Source organism: Haliotis rubra, unplaced genomic scaffold, assembly GCF_003918875.1.
Source record: "Haliotis rubra isolate DU_JTF1 unplaced genomic scaffold, ASM391887v1 Scf459, whole genome shotgun sequence".
Lineage (NCBI taxonomy): Eukaryota > Metazoa > Mollusca > Gastropoda > Lepetellida > Haliotidae > Haliotis > Haliotis rubra.
Window position 1 is genome coordinate 154,962 of NW_025767145.1, and position 22,018 is coordinate 176,979.

Sequence of the window (22,018 nt, forward strand, 5' to 3'; positions counted from 1 at the left end):
GGTATCCCCGAATCACGTGACTGACGCGCTCATAACAAAGCCCGTCACTGAAGGGAATCCCTGTACTATTTTTGTCCCCATGTGATCGCGACTCGTCTCAGCTCTCTCCGAGAAGAATTGAGGAAAGTACTTCATTTCAGTCAAATTCAACGCCGAGAGAGGTAAGTACTTATATTTATCAGATAAACCTACGTTCTTAATGTGGATTGAAGAAAGAAAGTGTAGTCTGGAAGTAGCAAGTAACAGATGTGTTTTTCCTTGTAACGGCTGCTGGCTTCGAATCAGCCGCCTCGCGTGTGCTGCTCCACTTCAGCCCAGAGGCAGCAGAGCGTTTGGTTTTAAAATTTAGGGCATTTCAACACTCTCTTAAATCTACCAGGTTGTGTTTAAACTAGCATAATTACGTTAAATGATCTTAAATACCCATTCTCTCTTTCCCGCGTACACTGATAAGACAAAGCGCGGTTTGGTTGTTTGTTTTGATCGTTTGAAAGGCTTTAGCAGACGATTGGGGACAGACGACATGTTATTTGGTGATTTTATGAGTTATTATTTGGGGGAACGTCATCATTGAACATCATATGATCGAAAATTGATTAAAACTACGTCGATTAGCATCTTTTTTCGGCTTGTTCTACTTTCCGAATTTGAATAACCCGGTATTTACTTTGTTGGAAGCCGGTTACCCTTCTTGACATAATAGCTAGTTCCGCTGACCTAAAATGTTGACTCAAAGCAAACGTAAATGGGTTAGCCCAGAGGGGTGTTGGGTTGTTGTTTCGCTCGCTAGTTTTTCAATACAATGCCATTGTGAGACTATGAAAAGGACAGTGAAAGTCCGTGTTTTGTATAAATGAGATTTACAGACCATTCTCTGGTGACTAACGTAGTCAATTTTACTGCTGTCATTTACGCCTATTGGGTTTTTGGTAGTTTCTGTTTCTTCAGAGAAATCTAAATTGATACAGCAGCTGTTCACAAATTCCAGTCTGATGGTATATAAATCGTGTGACATAAAGTTTTGGGTTTTTTTCAAAAGTGGAAAGCAAATTTAAATATATAATGAGGCCTTAAAATGTTTTAGTAATATATTTTCAGTTTTGATACATGTACATAATCTGTGTGTAAATACGTAAGATCCCGTATAAATAACAAATTGCATCTTACATTTGTAGTTTTTGGAAATATCTAATTTATATCCCGGTTTTTATATCTGCTTTGCCTTGACCTTATCTTCCTGAAAGCCATCCAGTAGAGAAAGCAGTGATAATCATGAAATAGCATAGGGCGGAGAGTATATCCTTGCATTATCCAACTCAGTTTTATGAATGCTCTTTGAGTGTGCGCTCCACTTTTCATGTAAGATTTCATACATGGGTGATTTCATTCAGTCTCATGAATAGATTCCTTATGAATGCGTGTTCTAAGACTCCAGCTCACACTGGGATTGTCATTTACTTGCGCTCACATTACTCTCTCCAAAACTATTACCAAACTGTTTTGTTAAACTCACGTTGTGAATGTGTTTTGGTTGAATACTAAGCAAGTGAGCACAGCAGGGGTATATGCATTTATAAGAGTTATTACGTTGATTGTGACGCCGAACATCAAGAAACACGTTGCAGCATATATGCCCACGTGTTAAGATGGGTAAACAAGTTTCTTAAGACAGCGCATGTATGTGTTTACTGGGGTGTTTCGCCAACTGATTTTTCACATGTATTTGGCCTCCAAACCGCACAAAATGCAAATTAATCCTAACACCCAAAATTTAAGTACACGGTTAAAAGGAAAATATGATACCATCTTTCCTCTGTCCGTAATGCAAAAGGGAACAGTGCGTCGATCAAAGGCACTTATAGCATAAGTATGCTGGCAGAAACTGAGCTAATTCCTACTAATGTCACACAACATAAGGTAATTTCGCAAGCAGCTGCTAAAATACTTTTGCGACTGAAAAATGATTATATCAACGTAGAATAAAATTCTTAAAATGACATTACGCGTCGAACGGTTACCCCGGATGTATGGATGGTTCGATGGCGGCGAGTCTTTCTGATTGTGGATGCACCGAATCAGCCACATGTTAGATGCCTACCATGATCGTGTTAGAACATTGCTAAAAGCCGCGTAAAACTTACTCACTTATATAAGGATTGGGTGGTTAAAATTAGTGAAGTGGCTTCTCTTCTTTCACCTACCCTGGCGGATCTTTGTGTTGTCAACGGCTGGTTTGCCTGTCGAGGCTCGATCGTTTACCTTCCACCATGATAAAGCTGGAGTATTGCTGAATTTTGGCGTAAAACAACATGCTGCCTCCTTTATTATCAGATTGTGACACGGATCGCGATTGATACGTACCGTGTCGACTCGATACATGACCTACCGATTAATAATCGTACTCGGTTCGGAGTGTCTTTGCGCCCTAAGCTGTGCAAGTGTCTCGTCCATTTGAGTGAGTGAGTATGGTTTTACGCCGCTTTTAGCAATATTCCAACAACATCAAGGGGAACACCAGAAATGGGCTTCACACATTATACTCATGTGGGGAATCGAACCCGGGCCTTCGTCGTGACGAGCGAACGCTTTAACCACTAAGCTACCCCACCGCCCCTGCCCATTTGAAAGTAAGCCCGATGAGTTAGCCCAGTGGGCAAGCGTCTAACCATCGCGTTAGATCACAGTTGATACCCTGGTCTGTAAATGAAAAGAGTTGACCTTGTAATGCAACAAACGGGAATGGGTGGTCAGGCTCGCTAACTTGACTGTGTCCGAATTGCGTAGATCCAACGAATCCTTGATGCCGCCCACCATGTTGTATTACCGATAAAAGAAACTCATTCATTGTGTCAGTTCAGTGTACTTTCCCATTCAAAGTTCAAATACATCGTCTGGCATCGGTTAAAGCGTATCACCTGAAACCATCCCATAAAACTGGAAATTCAACTTTTCAAAAGAGTAAGCGTGTCCACAGAGCCATAAACATCGGTCTATAGCTGTCTGATAACCACATGGCAGAGTCTGTATAATACTTTAACAAGATATTTAATACCCTCGTCAATATACGTCTCTCCAAGGCCTATAATTACTGCTGTTATATATATTATTATGCCATGAAGCACATACAGTCGAGCATCGTTGTGTCGAACTCTGATAACTCGATATCTCGGTTGTCACGATATAACATCTCGGTCCCGGCAAAATCCTTCATAATTTATCATTATTCAAGCTCTTTTAACTCGAAACGGATGTCTCGATATTTCGGATATCTCGATATAATTTGATGGTCCCAGAAGCTAACGGATAACTCGATATTTTTTCTTGGTCCCATGAATATCGAGACAATGGTGCTCGACTGTATATTGATCGTCTTAGTGCTCCTATCAAAGACGTATCACCAGACCGTCTCCATCAACGATGCTGTCGTGGTTGTCATAATTTTTGACGTCACGGAAAGATGATGATGACCTATGCTGACAACTCCCTGCCACTTCGTTCGAAACATCTAAGTTCTAAGATTTCTCACATCAAAAGAGTCCTCACAAGATGCTTTATAGTTATTTTTTTTCTATTTCTCAAAGTAAGCTGATATGGTCTATCTGATTATAATTCTTCATGTCGGCGTATACAAGGAATAACATTCCGCGTACACCCCAATGAGGATGTACATTTATTCCCTGTGTACCTTAATGACTGTGAACTATGCCAGAAGCATTGTATGCGTGAACGTAAACACCAGGTGGTAGAATAACAGCCTATATATCAAAGAATTTAAAAAGTTAAAATTGCAGGGTAGCTTTTTCAGCTCATAATCGGAGTTATATTGCTGCCTCCTATTCAAGTAGATAAGCTATTTATACATAGTCCTTATTTGTGGCCAGAGAAATAGATGTCATTTTGACAATTTTATTATTTTAACTGTATTTGATAAAATATTCGTCTTATCATTGTCACTTTTAAAAACGCTTGATTGATTGAATGTAGTTTAGTGCCGCACTCAGCAATATTCCAGCTTAGGACGACTATACGCTATCGACCACATTCGAAATTTAAAAATACACTTCAGAACAATCGAAATTCGAAATATCAATAACATAATCCAAGGAACGGCAAGAAAATCGAAACTTGGCGAAAATATCTGAAAAGATTATCGGAGCAACGAAAAATGAATTTAAAATAAAGAGAAAATAATCGTAACTAAGAAGAAAAGGTCGTAACTTAGATATTGCATTTTTAAAGGCCTGAAATATGTAGTATAAATGCATCACGAGAAATAATTCAAGAAACAAAACAATCTAAAAATTAAAATATCGAGAAAAACTATGAATATCGAATTTTGAAATAAACTCGAAACATTAAAAAATATTTTTAAAGGACAAAACTATAATCGAAATAGCGATTTACAAATACTCGTAATTTCGCAACAAAAAAACTTAATTGAAATAAAGAGACAATTTGGTCAAAAATATAACTTATGTTACCAAAGAGGCTTTTGCAGGAAACATTACACAGAAATTCGTCAGCTAACAGGTAACATGTTTGCTTTGAAGACGGAAAAGTATTCCATCTCATACAAAATTCCCATACGGCTTCCCATCTATAATAACACACATTCGCCAAGACACGTCACATACTGAACAATACATAGGGAAATATAAACGGTCTGTACACGCATAAACACGCAGTAATTTAAACAGCGAAATGAATGAGAAACTTTATAAGAAGCCTAGGTGAAATAAAGCAAGATAGTGTTTAGGAGTATAACGGGCCTGAATGATTATTGTGTAATGTATGACCTTCGCTGCTGACCCCATTCGGATGACGTCATGCGTGACGTCATCCTAAGACGTAGTTAAGCTTCGAAAACCCAGGCTTTTGTATGGCTGTATTCATCGGCTAGGATTTCTTTGGAAATATGAAAAGTTTTTCTTCACATGTATATACTAGAAATATTCTAGGAATGTTTAACTAGACTGTGATCGATATGTTGATGGCAATACAAACTGACGTACAAAACAAAGTAAACACCTGGTGTTTTTACAACACGTACACAATGTTTGTCAAGCAAAAGTAAATATTCTCGAGGTAATTTAAAATTTTGAGTTTTCGATAAATAATCCACTCAAAAACATATAATCGTAAATGACTCAAACCAACGCCAAAGTAAACAGGAAACACACACCAACTCTGCAGAATTTTGTTATAGTTTTTGTTAACAAAATATTAAAGATATTTAACAAACCATCATTCATTCGATATTTCAAGACTTGGTGTAGCGACAGAGGGCAATTCATTGGGGAGATTTTGATTCAAACGGAATATACAATGAAAGAGATACTGCTTCCGTCATGGTTGCAGAGAATAGCACAGTAAAGCACATTTTATACGAACACGCTTATACCGAACTAACGGATATTTCGAACTGTTTTTCCCCACCACTTGCTGTATATATTGGTCGAAATATGTATTGCGAACTATGGCTATTAACGAGCTGAAATTGGTATGTTTGAGTTTATATGTTCTTCTTCCCAGATATATTATGCGATGTGGTTAAAGTGCTGACAAATATCAGAAGGTATCTTTAAGTTTTACACGTTCCGATTGTACAGAAAAGAGAGGTTCACTTGTTCACATGTGTTATTTGAGTTAAGGGCTAAAAATAGAACTGACGCATTGTGCATCAAGCAACGCTATCGTGAAATAATGAGGTTCATGATAACGGTAACTATTCGAAGCAGTGTCACAGAAGCTCAAAGGTCACTAAATTGTCTCTTTGTGTGAGTTTCTGAATCATATCCGGCCTCGTGTTACACACCCATCCATTCTTCTTCCATTGATCCTCTTTGTTCGTGACAGCCTAGCAACCGATTGCTATTCCTAGCATTCCAATCTCATTAAAGGCTTTGCAACCTGATATTCCACACTACACTAGTGCTGTATTCCACACTACACTAGTGCTGTATTCCACACTACACTAGTGCTGTATTCCCCGTGAAAGGAAAGATATTTCAAAGGGTGTGATCCACCTTCTGGTGCCAGTATTTGCCTATTTAATACCACGTGGGATTCTTTGTCTCTGTATCATAAGAACAACCATTAACTTCAAATCCACATACAATTATACATCATATGATATTGTCATTTCGTCCGTGTGGATGCTCTTCCCTCCTTATCTCGAATGGTCGGGTATTTTACGTTTAAACACGGTGCCGCGAGTGAGTGAGTAAGTTTAGTTTTACGAAGCACTCAGCAATATTCCAGCTATATTGCGGCGGTCTGTAAATAATCGACGCTGGACCAGACAATCCAGTGATCAACAACATGAGCATCGATCTGCGCATTTGGGAACCGATGACATGTGTCAACCAAGTCAGCGAGCCTGACACCCGATCCCGTTAGACGCCTCTTACGACAAGCATTACTGAAGATCAATATTCTAACCCGGACCTTCACGGGTACGGTGCCGCGAGGCTCGAGATAACGGGGTTTGACTGTTCATCATTCACTCATGTCATCGTATCCCAATTGCGTATATCGATGCTCATGCTGTTGATCACTGGATTGTCTGGTCCAGACGCGATTATTTACAGACCACCGCCATACAGATGGGATATTGGGTACGGCGTAAAACTAAACTTACTCACTCATCGTAAAATATGAACTGAAAGCTGATATCAAAGTGGGTTTTTTTGTTACTTGAATCTAATTTACTGGTATAAATAGCCTGGACTAACGTTTGTGTATTGTTTATCGCGGCACTATGTAAAGTGTATGACACACGGCGGTCTGTCAACATTCGAGTCTGGACCAGACAGACCAATGCCAGACATCATGGGAATCGATCTACGCAGTTAGGATAATCTGTATCAGCCAAGACAGCCGACCCCGCCAACCACTTCTTACCACAATCATGGGCTGACAACCAATTCTAACCGGTTCACCATGGACAGACTCATAAAGGGAAACAACATACACGTACAGGGAAAAAATGTGTATATATGATACATGCCGATATGAGTGAGTTTAGTTTTACGCCGCTTTTAGCAATATTCCAGCAATATCACGGCGTGGGACACCAGAAATGGGATTCACATATTGTACCCATGTATGGAATCAGCGTGGCGGGCGAACGCTTTAACCACAAGGCTACCCTTCCGCCCCTCCACCGGTGTGGGTTTATACAAATGACAATGATTTCTGGAATGGAGCTGTTTACGTGGAAATACGTTTTCAATAATCATGTTAGACAAAGAAAGCATTGGTCTCTCCGCTTACTTATTTTATGCGTTCATAAATCACCAAAAGCCCTTGTTACTTCACCCTGAGTGAATCTTATGTCCACAGCAGTAATCAACACGGCAATATGACTCTACCTTGCCGAACACCAGTCACTAAACCATATATTATCATTAAGCAGATAATCCTCTCGCACAACGCAATTTTAATAGTCCCTCTAGTTGTATATTCGGCACGTGTTTTTATCAAGCGTGAACTTTATCAATCTGTTGCCATACGAGCACATTAGCCCTTCCGTCTCCCAAGGCGACCGCGTCGCCCTAAAAGCTTTGTTTCGTCTTCGACAGCGGCTCGTGGGTAAAACCAGTATGGCAAACACAGCCTGTTCGGCGTCGGGCCTCGCTGGGAGCAGCTGTTCGATTTCTTTGTCAAGTATTTTGAGTATAAAATAGGGGTATGACACACAGATTGCATAGGGGGAAGTTAGTGAAGATAAACAAGACGCTACTAAAGGTTTCTTATCTGGATCACTGGAAATAGATATGATGAAAGTTGCTACGGATGTGACTTTTCAAATCTTAAGCTGTTGCATGATGCGAAATATTCCTGCATTTTATTCCTTGATTTCAATTTGATTTTCGTGTTTGTACATATCTTAAGTTCTAAACTTGTGAAATATTCACATTTTTTCTTAAACGCTATGCACATTCAACTATGGACGACCTGTGTGTAACAATAGTCTTACAGGATCTTAAATATTTCCCTCATTGTGACTGAGGAAGAGTGGGTGAGTGAGTTTAGTTTTACGCCGCCTTTAGCAATTTTCCAGCAATATCACGGCGGGAACACGAGAAATGGGCTTCACACATTGTGCCCATGTGGGGAATCGAACCTGGGTCTTCGGCGTGACGAGCGGGTGCTTTAACCACTACATTACACCACCCTGCCAACCTTAAAACATATGTGACTATCATACCAGGTTGGCATGAGCTGTTAGGTGGCCTGGAGGTTAAAGTCTTGGTTTACTTTCCATGGACCGGGTTAGAGTGGACACCGACTGAGGAAGTGTCTACTACGCCTATAACCCACGGGTACAGTCAACGTTCTGATATCAGCCTCCAGACCCGGTCCCTTGCAATAATAAATTCATTTGTTAAACATGTATCAGATGACGCCAAAATTTAATCAAATAGAACAAGGAAGTTTCGATTCTAAAAATTCAGGAATATGACCAAAATCAAGTTTTCGTCTTTTTAATCCCCAAACCTGAAATCCCCAATCCACGCTTATGAATAAGATTGGAAATCACAAATTGTCCCCATATTTGACTGAATGAGTGAGTTTAGTTTTACGCCGTTTTTAGAAATATCCCAGCAATATCACTGCGGGGGATACCAGAAATGGGTTTCGAATCCGGGTCTTCGGCATGACGAGCGAACGCTTAAACCTCAAAGGCTACCCCACCGCCCCTGTCTGACGGAGACTAGGGGCATATGCTCAATGACCCGTAATTGCTAACGCAAATATTACTCATAACGTTAGTGGCATTGTCAGCTATGTGTTGTTTTGTGTTAAAACCGTGAAGATCCGGGTTAGAATATTGATCTTCAGTATCCCATGCTTGTCGTCAGAGGCGACTAACGGGATCGGGTGGTCAGGCTCGCTGACTTGGTTGACACATGTCATCGGTTCCCACTTGCGCAGATCGATGCTCATGCTGTTAATCACTTGATTGTCTGGTTCAGCCTCGATTATTTACAGACCGCCGCCTTAAAGCTGGAATATTGCTGAGTGCTTCGTAAAACTAAACTCACTCACTCACTGTTTGTGTTAATTTAAATGCTTTCAGCATTCCTTTGACTTTTCATAAACTGAAAATCTGAAAAATATTTCTTGTACATCCTACCGTCAAAAACAAAAACTGAAAAAATATTCGATGACCTGCCAAAGGTTTTGATAACGAAATCCGTAATCAAACCAGTTACACAGAAATACCATAAAGGCTGATGTGATATCACTTAGAAATTTTGAATAGAACTGTTCACTCACTCACCCTTGTAACTACCCTGGTTAACAAAGGTATCTGACCCCAGTTTGAAAAGGAAATCCTGACCTCATTTAGAAATTGAAAAGGAAATGGTGTCCTATTTCAGGCATTGTATTTTGGGGATGGTCGCGAGAACCTTGACACAGAATGTGTAAATGTGTAACCTACGCTTCGCCGTTGGGAGGCGGGCATATGGGTTAATAAACTGCATACAATGACATTAAGTGCATATTTGAAATTTATGTGGGAGAAGTTGGATCGGGATCGTAGCGATTTATGTGAAAATGTCAGCCGCCGGTCCTTAGTTCAAGGTACAGGTACGGGTAATGAAACATTTCTTATAATACCTTAACGGTTTAAGCCAAATACATAAGGATTATGACAGGAAACGTAGCTTTCATTCGATTATGATACACATAATTTATATGAGTTGTAAAGGCTGGGCTTTATCTATTAGGTAAAAAATAATAGTTTAAATGATAATTTCTAAAAAAATAATATATAACAGACTGGGGTCCTTCGCTAACCTAAACTTGCCTCTTCGAAGGATAGAATTCCTAAACATCCATTGGCTCAGCATTCAGTACAGCCTTGGAGCAAGGCTAGGCTTTAAGGTGATTTTAGCATTATTTCTGTAATCACTAGAAATAAGTTTCACAAATTGTACCCATCAGGAATCGAACCCGGGTCTTCGGCGGGACGCGCCATTGTTTTCACCACTACACTACCCCGTCACCCCTAAAACATATGTGCCTAATACACTACGTTGGCATAGGCTGTTTGGTGGCCTAGAGGTTACAGCGTTGGTTCACCTTCCAAGTACCGGGTTCGATTCGACACACTAGTACCATAAAACCCATAAACGGTGTCCACTTTTCTAATATGGCTGACAATTTGCTAAATTGGTCTTAAATTAGTTGTTCAATAAAACAATACTCACTCACTCACTTCTGTTGTGAGTGCACAATACCGGTATGACCGCAACATATCGTTCAGACTGTACGTATTATTTTCTGTTTCCCATGTCCCTCCCGCCCTGAATGTTTACTCCAATGTAAAATAATAAAATCGTTTTCTCATTTAAATTTTCACCGCGTCTGTAGAAATGTACACCCCGATGTGATAAAAAAAACAACACACCTTTACCCCTGCACACTCAAAAGAAAAAAAGGCAAGCCACCTGATCGTTATTCTTCTAAAATTTGTATGAAAATACTAATATACTCAGTTCCAAAAGAAACGCGACACTCATGGGGTTTTTTTAATTTCCATAATTCTTATCTACTTTACAATCATAACGAAGTATCCGAAGCACAGTAAATTGATCTGCATCATAAATTAGTTTATAGACAATTACCAAGTGATCTACGTTTTATATATTCTTAAAAAATAATTTACACAATTATTGTAGAAAGCATGAGTTTCGTTTATTTGTTACTAGATAAAACGTCAACATGGGAGACATTCGTGACGACGTCCTTCCAATCGTATTTTCTAAATCAAATGATCATTAATTTTAATATACTGCAATGGCATGAGGTGAAAAAATTACTTCGACTCAACCGAAGCTTAAGATTCTCTACCATACAATTTATCGACAATTTATCGACTTTTCGACAATCCTGTATTTTAGTCATTTCTATAATGATAATCCCAATTTATTTGGATTTGTCTAAACCATCACCGTCATCTATCTAAATTACTGTAACGGTTCCCTTTGTGCGCCCCTGAATAAAAGACGAACAAAATCCCAGTTCAGATTTTGCAACTTAAATCAAGTCACCGACTTCAGCCCCGAGAATTACCGAGAGCCGTGTTTTTAATGAATGGCGGCAGGCCACAGCACCCTACCATCATAAGGGACGACTGTAAATCCCCTAGCTAGCTCCTTCAAGGGGCACAGTCGTAACTCAAACACCCCAAAATCACCGACTATCTTGTTATCAAAGCAGTACCCCCAGGGTTACGACATAGCACGCAATGCGAGGCATTATTCGTCTCCACACAGCGTTATCGCTGTTTACCAGATTTGGTCATTGTGCACAGCTTCCCTTGCAGTAAATCTCGTGGTGTCAAGGTCGCGCGTGTACAAAGACTTATTTCCGTTTCATTTAGGCCCGCGTGTAACTCGAGCATCGTCCTCTCCTTCCTGAATGCTTGCTTGGACATTTCATCAGACAAAGCATTCGTCACCGCTCGTCTCTTTCCGTAAATCTGTCATTGGCCTGCCCCGTAGTCTGTCAAAAAGACCCTCAAGCAAATATATCAAAGAAAGCCCACGCAAGTCTAGAAAATGAGCTTTTTTTTCTGTAAATATGTTCACTTCAGAGACTAGTTATTAGTCTACCTGTCCCGGAATGGCAAGAGTTGTCACGAACGAGTTTGATGATTACGGTATATTGTACAACTACCAAAGGCTTGGAGTAATAATGTTTTTCGACATAGAAACAGTGAAAGAAGAGACTCTTGTAATGTTAAACAAACAAAGAATCGGCGAGATACATGTACCGATGCGTTGTTTTACTAACTTTGTTTGGTAGCCTTGTAGCTAAAGCGTTCGCGGCGGCACACCAGTCCTGGGTTCGATTCCCTACCTGGTCTGAATGTTTAACAGAGTGAGTGAGTGAGTCAAGTTTGACGCCGCTTTCAGCACTATTCCAGCAATATCACCCCGGGGAACACCAGAAATGGGCTTCACACATTGTACCCCTGTGGGAAATCGAACCCGGGTCATCAGCGTGACAAGAGGAAGATTTAACCATTAGGCTACCCCACCGCCCCGTTTACTTTTCTTCTGTTTGAATCTAATCATTATTTTTTTTTAAATCATTTTTTGTTATTTTGTTTCTTTGTTGTTATCGAACTCGAAGTTCAACAATGTTTCAGTTATCTGGCCGCGGTCTGCTGTTATTGTAGACTGACGTTTTAAAAAATAACTTCATTTTGATTTAAAAGGTGAGGTGAGGTGAGGTGAGGTGAAATGGGGTTTAACGTCGTACTTAACAATATTTCGCTCATATGACAACGTGTATGTGTGGCTGCTTGTACTCGATTTTAAAGGAGATTAAGTGAAAGGGAGATAACGGAATATCTACACTTGCTTCATGTACGGCTTTTGTATTACAGATAGGTCTCTACGGAAGGGGACATGACCGTTGTCTGTCTCACTGTCCCTGAACCGCATCATTTTCCCTTCTGCCGAGAACCTTAATTTTTCTACAATGCTTAAGTGAGTGAGTTTAGTTTTACGCCGCATTCATAAATATTCCAGCTATTTGGCGGTGGTCTAGATAATGGAGGCTGGACCAGACAATCCAGTGATCAAAAGCATGAGCATCAATCTACGCAATTCGGATACGATGACATGTGTCAACCAAGTCAGCGAGCCAGACCACCCGATCCCGTTAGTCGCCTCTTACGACAAGCATGGGTTACATAAGATCAATCCTAAAACCCTAAATGAACCTTAAATGAAGCCTGAGGTTCTCCCGTCTCACCGGGTCTCCTTTTAAGTATTAAAGGAATTGTTTGTTTCTATCGAAACTATATATATTCAGAGACTAAGCGTTAGTCTACCATGTCTGTTGAACTCCAACCTAACTTAGAGCTCGTCATCACTAAACACGTGTTATTTTACCCTATATCATTTCAAAGTTTGCCGCCACACGCGGATCGAGTCACAGAGGCTTGCGTAATCTGCAACGCAGAGCACCAACAGGTCAGACGTCTGTGTTTACACACCACCCCCACTCCCACCCCTCAAAACGGTACCCCACGAGGCCTCCCGCGCTCATCTCCCCACTCAGCAACCCCACGATTGCACCACGCAACGTCAGTATTATTTGTCATTTTGTCGAGCTGTATTTCATTGATAACGATTCAGCCAGTCTCCTTTTAGACGAATCCTCCAGCCAACCCTTGACATGCCCTAACCTGACACACCCCACCAGCGTCGATATGCACCTGCAGATTAACCTCGACCAGCCTCCTACCCGGATCCCCGGGAAGAGTCGGGTAGATTGAGGAAAACAGGGTACAGTATCCTAGGGTATCGACTTCACTTGACAGTTTGGAATGTTCGACAATTTGTCTTCCCTCGCAGGCTAAAATGTTCACCTTGAGGTCGACTGCATTCTTTTAAATACGTAAACTTGGGTATTTCCCGAACGCGAATGATTGAAATAATATTTATCAAACCCTGGATTACTTGAATCTCGTGAGAATTTAACAAAGGGATTGCGATTTTGACACAAGGGCGCAACCGCTCGAGACAGCTGTTATTGGTGTGACACATCTGATTTATACATGCAGATGTTCAAAAGTAACTCCACGGCAGTATAGGGAGTCCCATTATGTAGCTAATACTAGCTATCGCGAGTGAGTGAGTTGGATTTAACCCCTCTTTGAACAATATTTAGTTAGCGACGGTTTGAGGTGGGAAGATCGGAGCCGCGTAATAAGCCGTATAAGTCCCTTATATTTAGAGTTTTAGTGAGTGAGTTTAGTTTTACGCCGCACTCAATATTCCAGGTATATGGCGGTTCTTAGAGGTTTGCTACTTTCGTGAAGCTCACGATCAGGGAATAGAGTTACCAAGCCAACAACCATAACCAGAACGAATTCAAAACCATGTCGGGGCGGTGGGGTAGCCTAGAGGTTAAAGCATTCGCTCGTCACGCCGAAAACCCGGGTTCGTTCCCCATATGGGTACAATTTGTGAAACCAATATCTGGTGTCTCCCGTCGTGATATTGCTGGAATATTGCTTTAAAAAGCCTCACTCACTCAAAACCATGATCATCTGATTCTGGCATACCAAAGGCCCGTAACTCTACACTGTGAGTTGCTGTCGAAATAATCTTGTAAGCAAAATAACAATTTACGTTGCTGGTATCCACCCTGCATTCACATGTGCGTAAATATTCCAGCTTTTATACGACTCACTGAGGTGGGGCTTAATTTATTTAAACATCCATCTGGTTCTGTACACAAGTATTGGAGGAGAGCGGAAGGTCTCGGGTTCGATCCCCGGCCGCGTCAGACAAAAAAGACGCTAAAATATGGTACTGTGTTGATCCCTGCCTGGCGCTCGGCATTAATGGGTAGAACAAGGACTGGTCGGCTCGGAGTCAGTATAATGCTTAACTGCGGCATGGTATCTCAGTGAGCTAGCACTATAAAACCAGCTTAAGTGTGGGCCAGTACAAGCAGCCACACATACACAATCATGCACGTTGTCATATGAGCGAAATAATCTTAAGGGCGACGTTAAACCCCAGGGGGCGGTGGGGTAGCCTGATGGTTAAAGCGTTGGCTCGTCACCCCGAAGACCCGGGTTCGAATCCCCACGTGGGTACAATGTGTGAAGCCCATTTCTGGTGTCCCCCGCCGTGATGTTGCTGGAATATTGCTAAAAGCGGCGTAAAACCAAACTCAGTCAGTCAGTCAGTTAAACCCCATTTCACCCCACCTTACCTCACAAGTATTGGAGCATATTTGTTCAGATCAAGGGACTGTATCCACAGAGAGATCTTAACATTACAACTAATTCGTTAGACCAGACATTTTCCTAAGTGTGACAAGCATTTTTGTTTTGTGTGTTGAGGGGAGGGAGTATTCCGTCGACCATGAACACGTAAAACATTTTTAAAAGACTTTATTACTGTTTATAGAAAACATTGATAAATAACTTAAAATATTCTGGTTATAACTTGTTGAAATTAATTATTTACGTTTTCAAAACAAATAATTACTAACAACTCGCTACAGATCCCCGTCGATAAAGGAAGGGAGGTAACTCGGAACTTGATTCTTTCCCCGATTTGTACAGGACCTACTTTGTGTTGGAGGTGAAATTGGATTTAACGTCGTGCTTGAGCATATTTCGCTCATATGACGACGTGCATGCGTGTGTATGTGCGGCTGCTTGTACTAGCCCAGACTTAAGCTGGTTTTATAGTGCTAGCCCACTGAGATACCATGCCGCAGTGAAGCATGGATACCCCACTCAGACACATTATACTGACTCCGAGCCGACCAGTCCTTGTTGTACCCATTAATGCCGAGCGCCAGGCAGGGACCAACAAGGACCATATTTTAACGTCTTTTGGTATGACGCGGTCGGGGATCGAACCCGCGACCTGCCGCTCTCCGGGCGGACGCTCTAACCACTACACCACGGAGGCGGTCACTTTGTGTTGGAGATTAACGGATCAGCTTCAGCGTAATTGTTTTAAAAAGCCCCAAACAAATGGATTCTGGATGCAGATAGACCACGGGTATCCCATGTTTACCGTATTCGTCGACGTAAACGAGAATAGGAGGGTTAGAGAGAGTGTCGCCGTGTCCGGACAGAGTGGCTCGTTGCTGAGACATTCAGTAACTAAGCTTCCCTGTCTCCATTCAACTTAAACTGGCCGTCGATATAGCAGTAATGTCGCTCACTGCCGTGATAAACAACATTCACTCACGTACCCAACCAGCTCCGACCCTGACCCTGACCCCAATCAGTGTCTGGTTTTCATACAAGGAAAGAGAAAGTTTGTCCAAGTCCTTTGATAGGTGGTCATGTTTATACAGATATCTGTGTCTTGGTTTGAGATGGTCACTAGTCTCAGTAACATCCTTATTTTCCCTCCGCCTAGACAGACCGACGTGGAGGTAGATTCTAATGCAGTTTGATGTATTTCCTCGTAACGTTGTCAAACTTCCTGCTGTTAAAATGATTTCAAAAGAAGTTTCTTTGTGAGATACGACTCCTTGTAGCTGACAACATCGTCGTTAGTTTTCTACAGACATCCAGACTTCCTTGTTTACCGACTTCTAATTTTCGATCAAATAAACAGTTTATTTGTTTGACTGTGGGATATATGAATGGTTGGTCTTCCATTCTTATTGTCCCATCTTATGAGATGTAACTAAAAATATATATATTGATTATAATATTTTGTATTTATTACACTAACTCATACGGCTGTGTCAGAAGATCACAATGATACACAATATTTCCGTTTTTCAGAAGAGCAAAAAAATTATAACCTATCTGAATCAGAATTAAAAAGAAAATATTTTTTTCTGAAACTCGGTCAAATTATAAATGAACCACACTTCATGGATAAACTTCGTTTCCTAAAGAGAACTAGTCTAACAGCTAGTCTCTGAAATGAACATATTTTACAGTAAATAAAAGTTTATAAATTATAATTATAAATACAATAAAAAGGAGCCCGGTGACTTTCTTCATTTTCAGAGACCCTGAAGCTGTGGAAATGTAGACTTGCCACATTTTCTAGACTTGGATTTATTTGCTTCAGGGTCTGTATGACAGACTAAATGAGAACGTACTGCTTTGCCTTACTTTGTAGAGATGAATTTTATTTGTTCTAATCATTGTTCTTATCTCATTTCTTCCTTTTATTAATTTTTGTTTCTTTCGTTGCAGTTGAGGACTTTAATGAGTTGCACTTCTCGCCTGACTGACGTGAGCTGTCCACAAGGATACGCCATGTTTGCCAATACCACGCTGTCATCTAGCCCGGATGAGAACGGCTGCTGTTATTGGTCCAGCTTCGACCTGACGTCATTCGCCAAAGGTCAACGTCTGAAGGCATACGTTGGCCTTCTGAACGGCAAAGGACCTCGGAGTGGGGACCACACCGTCATAAAAATCTTTCGGGACGAAGCCGGGACGGAAACAATGTGCAATACAGAAATCAAGAAATCCAAAACAGCGCAATCGTTTGCCGTGCCATTTACAGGCGTGATCTCACCTGAATCCCCAATTCACTTTACTAGTCTCCTGAAAGCCTGCATGGATGATGTATGTCTTATGAAGAACGCCTTGTCCAGCGGCAGGAAGCTCTGTAAGCAGGAATGGGTTTTAATCGAGGAGAAAATTGGCAAGAACTTTCAAAACTTCGTTAGCCATTCCGGAAAAGCCAACCCGACAACTGCTACCAAAATTCTCGAAGCATTTGTTCACTTCACGTACCACCATTCTGGCGGGAAACTTGTCGTCTGCGGATTGGAAGGGAGCTCCGAAGGGGGGAAGACGTATCTGAAGACTCCGACCATCCATTCGGTTACCAAAGAATATGGTGGATGGGATCTGGGAGAAAAGGGAATCAAGATGGTGTTTGGAAATCATGTCTGCAACGACATGTGCAGGGCATTCATCACGCCACGACACTTCTCAGATCGTGCCGAGCCTTCCGCCCCATTCGACCCTGATCTTGTCAATGGCGGCGAGTTTGAAGCGTCCCAGACGCCAAGATATGACCAATTTTCTCCATACACATTCGGGCAGTATTTCAACTTCCCTTCCCCGCCGCCCTACCAAATGTATCCTGATCTTCGCCTCGCATGTGCTTTCAACCAAAACGCCACACCCTATCAACCAAAGTACCACCATCCAATTTCAGCCTGAAGATTCATCTGATACATGTCATCGCCTCACGAACATTTCCGGAGAAGACACAAGCTGCAACGACAATACCCGAAAACAAAATATGACTCTATATCGCACCACGAACATTTTTACATCACCTTCGAAAAATATTGGACAGTTCCGGAAAGACGTGAGGTATATGGACGATGCCAGAACACGAACTATGACCAGCGCTTGCGTTCAACCACTACTTGCGATCATATCAATGTATGACATATCATGTATATCTCAAGATTCCTATAAGTATATGCATAAACAAAGCGCAGCTATTACCGAAGCATAGTTTATATATTTTATATAGAATGCAGCTATGCAAGATGCCAAAATCATCGCTCTTCGTCTGTGCGTGCTCAGTATAAATTTCTCATAAACATTTCAAACCCTGTTCAATGCTTCTCTTTAGAAGTAGTCATTGCAATTGTTTATTCAAAGGTTGTTTGTTGCTTATACGAATCGGTGGGCCCTTTCTATCAAGCAGGACTATGAATGTTTTTGAGGTCATTTTTTGTCTCGTTTACAAAGTAGGTTTGTATTTTCGCAATAAGCACCTCTTTTGAGGGAAACGTTCTTGTCTCATTCGCAGCAACGTATATTGGTTTGTAAACAATTATTAATAATTCATGCGTTTCATGATGTATGTATTTGTCTCAGATTAATAGAAATATGCAAGTCGCTTCCATGAGGTGTGTTAATATTCAACAATCATGGATTCAAATCTAAAATTGGCTCAGATTGTCATAATCATTATCATAATGAAATATTTCAGAAATTTCTTGGGCCACTGGTGATCCGATTGTAGATGGTGTTTCAATTTGCTCTGACTGAGGGTTCGAATCCGGTTTTTAGGTTTGACTGTACCATATACCCACAGACTACGCCACAGTGGTAAACGTCTGAACTATGTATTCCTTCGGGGTTTTTCTCCCAAATTGAGCAGATATGTCGTGAGTAAACTGAAGTACTGTTTAAGGAATATTTTGAAGGCGACAGAAAAATTTGGAAATGGTAATGACTCAGTAAACAAACGGGACAATGAATCCCAAAATTCGCATAAACTTTCGACATCAAAGGACATAATTATGCTTTTACATACTTGAATTAAGTTTGATTAGAAATGTATTTTGTTCCATGTGTTTTAATAGGTCCACATCTCTGTGTCATTATTCTATTTATGGACTACTAAATTTTCAAGTGAACCACCATTATGTAAATGTCCCCAAACGTCTCGGCGAAGTAAAACCAACTGTTTCTCGAGATAAGGCACAAAAGGCTATTATTCGCGAACTACACTGTGACGATCTCAGAGGTATTTTGTTAAGGACACATCCGAAACTGTTCACCAAAACAACACTGAAACTATTGTAGTCAAGAAAAAAACTAGTATGTGACGTGTAATTTAAAGCTGACCAATTTATCCGAAACAGACGTAATACTCCAGGGTGGAAATATTTATCCAATGTGCCGTTTCCTGTGAATCGCAAATTTGTATATTTGGCAGCGTAAGATCTTACTGGAGATTAAGACCAAAATGACTTTGTTTATTTTATTGTATTATGTTTTGCTTTATTTACCAACATACATGTATTTGGTGAATTATGTCCATGACTTATCGATATGTCATTTATGAAGTTTAAACCGTGTCTCATCCTTAAACATATTAGTTATTCTAACCGAGGAATGGATCTCAGGCCTTGAGTATAGGCAGTTGGAAGAAATCTCTATCTTGTAATACGAGATGTATGATGTTATATACATGTGTATGTACCCGTATTTTCATATAATCTGTTAATATTTCGTTTGAATGCGATTAATAAGTTTAACATACGTTACCATCGCGGTATCCAAAGACTTGCTAACAGCAAACCCTCGTTAATCTGAAACCCGTTTAACCGAGCAAACATGAATTTTAATAAACACGTTCTCCGTAATCTCTTTGACAAGAGTATCATAACCTAGACACTAGTACTTGACCGAATAATCCTGTTCAATCAGACCTATTTTACAGTAAATCACAGTCATAACTGTTTGTTATCGTTAGATCAGTATTGTCATGAGTCCAAGATTATTGATACGACCGTTATAATTGTTTCTGTTACGTAAATTGCTGAGAATGAATTCTGTGTGTAAACATTGTCGATAATGAACTTGATTTGTCTTGTCATTGACCTTATTAAATCTTCCTGCTATAAAACCACATTATTCTGGAAACCCCTCATTACGGGCAATTCAGGTTAAGGCCATTTTCATACACTCAAAGGGAGCTTGCTTTAATCCAGTCACTGCAAAATCAAGAAATTTTAAAATCCGAACACTTATTGTCTTGATTAATAGGGTTTCTATGTAACATCGATTTGATGTCAGCTATTTGATGAGGAGCATGGCAGACAGTGTGGTATACCTTCTCCCATTAATAGAACAATAGTTCGCTTATGTGATTTTTATGATGTATAATAATTGCTCTGGAACATAATATTGAAATGTGATTCAAATTACGGTTATTCAGAAAAGATGGCATTAACATATATAGAGTTTTATGTATTTTAATTTTGTGATAAGGTGACAGGCAATTATTGAATTAAAAGTAATTGATTTTTAGCTTCAAAATGGCAGAAGGTATAATTTTTTAAAATCAAAATAGTGCTATTTTATCTGTGATTTTATGTCATTTGTATTGTCTTACTTCGCTAGTTTAGCAGTTCATATATATTTACTTGAAAGTAAATGATGCAAAATTCAAAACCAAATAATGCTGGCAAATCGTTAACCCGGCATCAAAGGGAGATAAATCCTTGAACGACTTCGTTAGCTAAAATATACATATTTATCTCCCATTCGATTGTCCATTTTCATTGTGCAATCCTTTTAAAACTTCTATTTCTGTAACGTTTAGCAAACTATCATGTACGTGGATTGATACGACAGTAGAGTGTATTGTATTTGTGTAGTTCGTGCGATTTTAATGATTCTACATATTGTGCCAAATAATCCTTGATTTTGTCATTCATATCATATATATAGTTTTGTGACAGCAATTGCACTTCCTGTTTCTGTAGAGATTGCTACTAGAAATCCATTTATATTTTTTACTTTGTTTACATTTGAACCTTTCACAGAGCCGCAAGTAAGAAATGAGAAACTGATTTGATCATTCCGGCATGTTTAACTGGGAGATCAAAACGAGAGCCTGCTATATCATTCTGCGATGGTGGAAATAAGAGATCAAAATGAGAGACTGATTTTATCGCTGTGAACTGTTAAAATAGGATATGAAAATGAGACACTGTTTTGATCATTCTGGTATGTTTAAAATAGATAAAAATTCTATGTCACTATTTCCTATCAATTAAGTGATATCTGTTGGTATCCATGGGTGTCTTTTAGGTAATTGTTGATGGAGCTTTAGCAAATGATACAGGAATTAAAACTGGCCATGGCTTTGGCCTAACCATTCCTTCATCGGACACATGACAGAATGGTAGTTCTGTAGCAAGGCGAATGAAGTATTTGCGTGTCATGTCATGAAGCAGAACTGGTTCCTTGAAGTCTTAAATTCATTCATGAAGAATCTTCAGAAATCTGTTTCAACATAATATCATTGTTTTAATGCATCCGAAGGTTACGGGCATACTGGCACAATTGTCATTTTACTATAATTTCATTTAACATTATTTTTAGTAAATATTATATTTAGATTTTTTCAACCTGAACTGTGTTTTTGTCAATGATGTTTTTAACTTGCTCATGTGAATTCAAAGTGTTGTGTACTTCATATCATTCCATGTTGTCACGTGACCTGTCACGTGTCGTGTGTTGTGTTGGACTTGCTTTCACTGCCTTGACAACCAATGCAATGTCAGCTTCTGATTACTGGTGCTCAAACTGTATATAACAGTAAAATAAACACTGGCTTCTATTCCACTTCTCATTGTTGTATTTGGTCATGTTTAATAACACTTTCCTGATTGCAGTTTGGAAATAATTATTGAACCTTACAAACCTGTGATTGCTATAATGAGCAATGATGCAATCGTGACCGGGATAGGAAGCCGGACCAGCTGATCCTTAGTGGTCTGCATAAATTATGTCTCCTCACGAAGGGTCGGGGGCCATATTGTTTTTGGTTGAGTTTCCGTCGGCGTCGGCGTTCCCATTGTTTCCGGAACAGAACTCTAAAACTACTTGAACAATCTTCACCACATTTGGTATACTGCCTCTCTATATAGTGTAGATGTGCCTTTGGGGGGTTTGATGGGTTTTGTTGTTGTTTTTCAATTTATTCTTTTCTGTTTT

General features: G+C 40.1%; 1 protein-coding gene across 1 annotated transcript; it reads left to right on the plus strand.

The window, feature by feature from the left end:
• Positions 1–29: 29 nt before the first annotated feature.
• Positions 30–21,641, plus strand: LOC124290144 (alpha-protein kinase vwkA-like). The gene is made up of 2 exons (XM_046726834.1): positions 30–161; positions 16,724–21,641. Exon 2 carries the CDS (start codon positions 16,736–16,738, stop codon positions 17,705–17,707), a length of 972 nt encoding a protein of 323 aa, XP_046582790.1. The 5' UTR covers positions 30–161; positions 16,724–16,735; the 3' UTR covers positions 17,708–21,641.
• Positions 21,642–22,018: the final 377 nt, after the last annotated feature.

Bases quoted from the DNA above. Each gene is read 5' to 3' on its own strand.
- LOC124290144 (XM_046726834.1), top strand. From the start codon at position 16,736: ATGAGTTGCACTTCTCGCCTGACTGACGTGAGCTGTCCACAAGGATAC.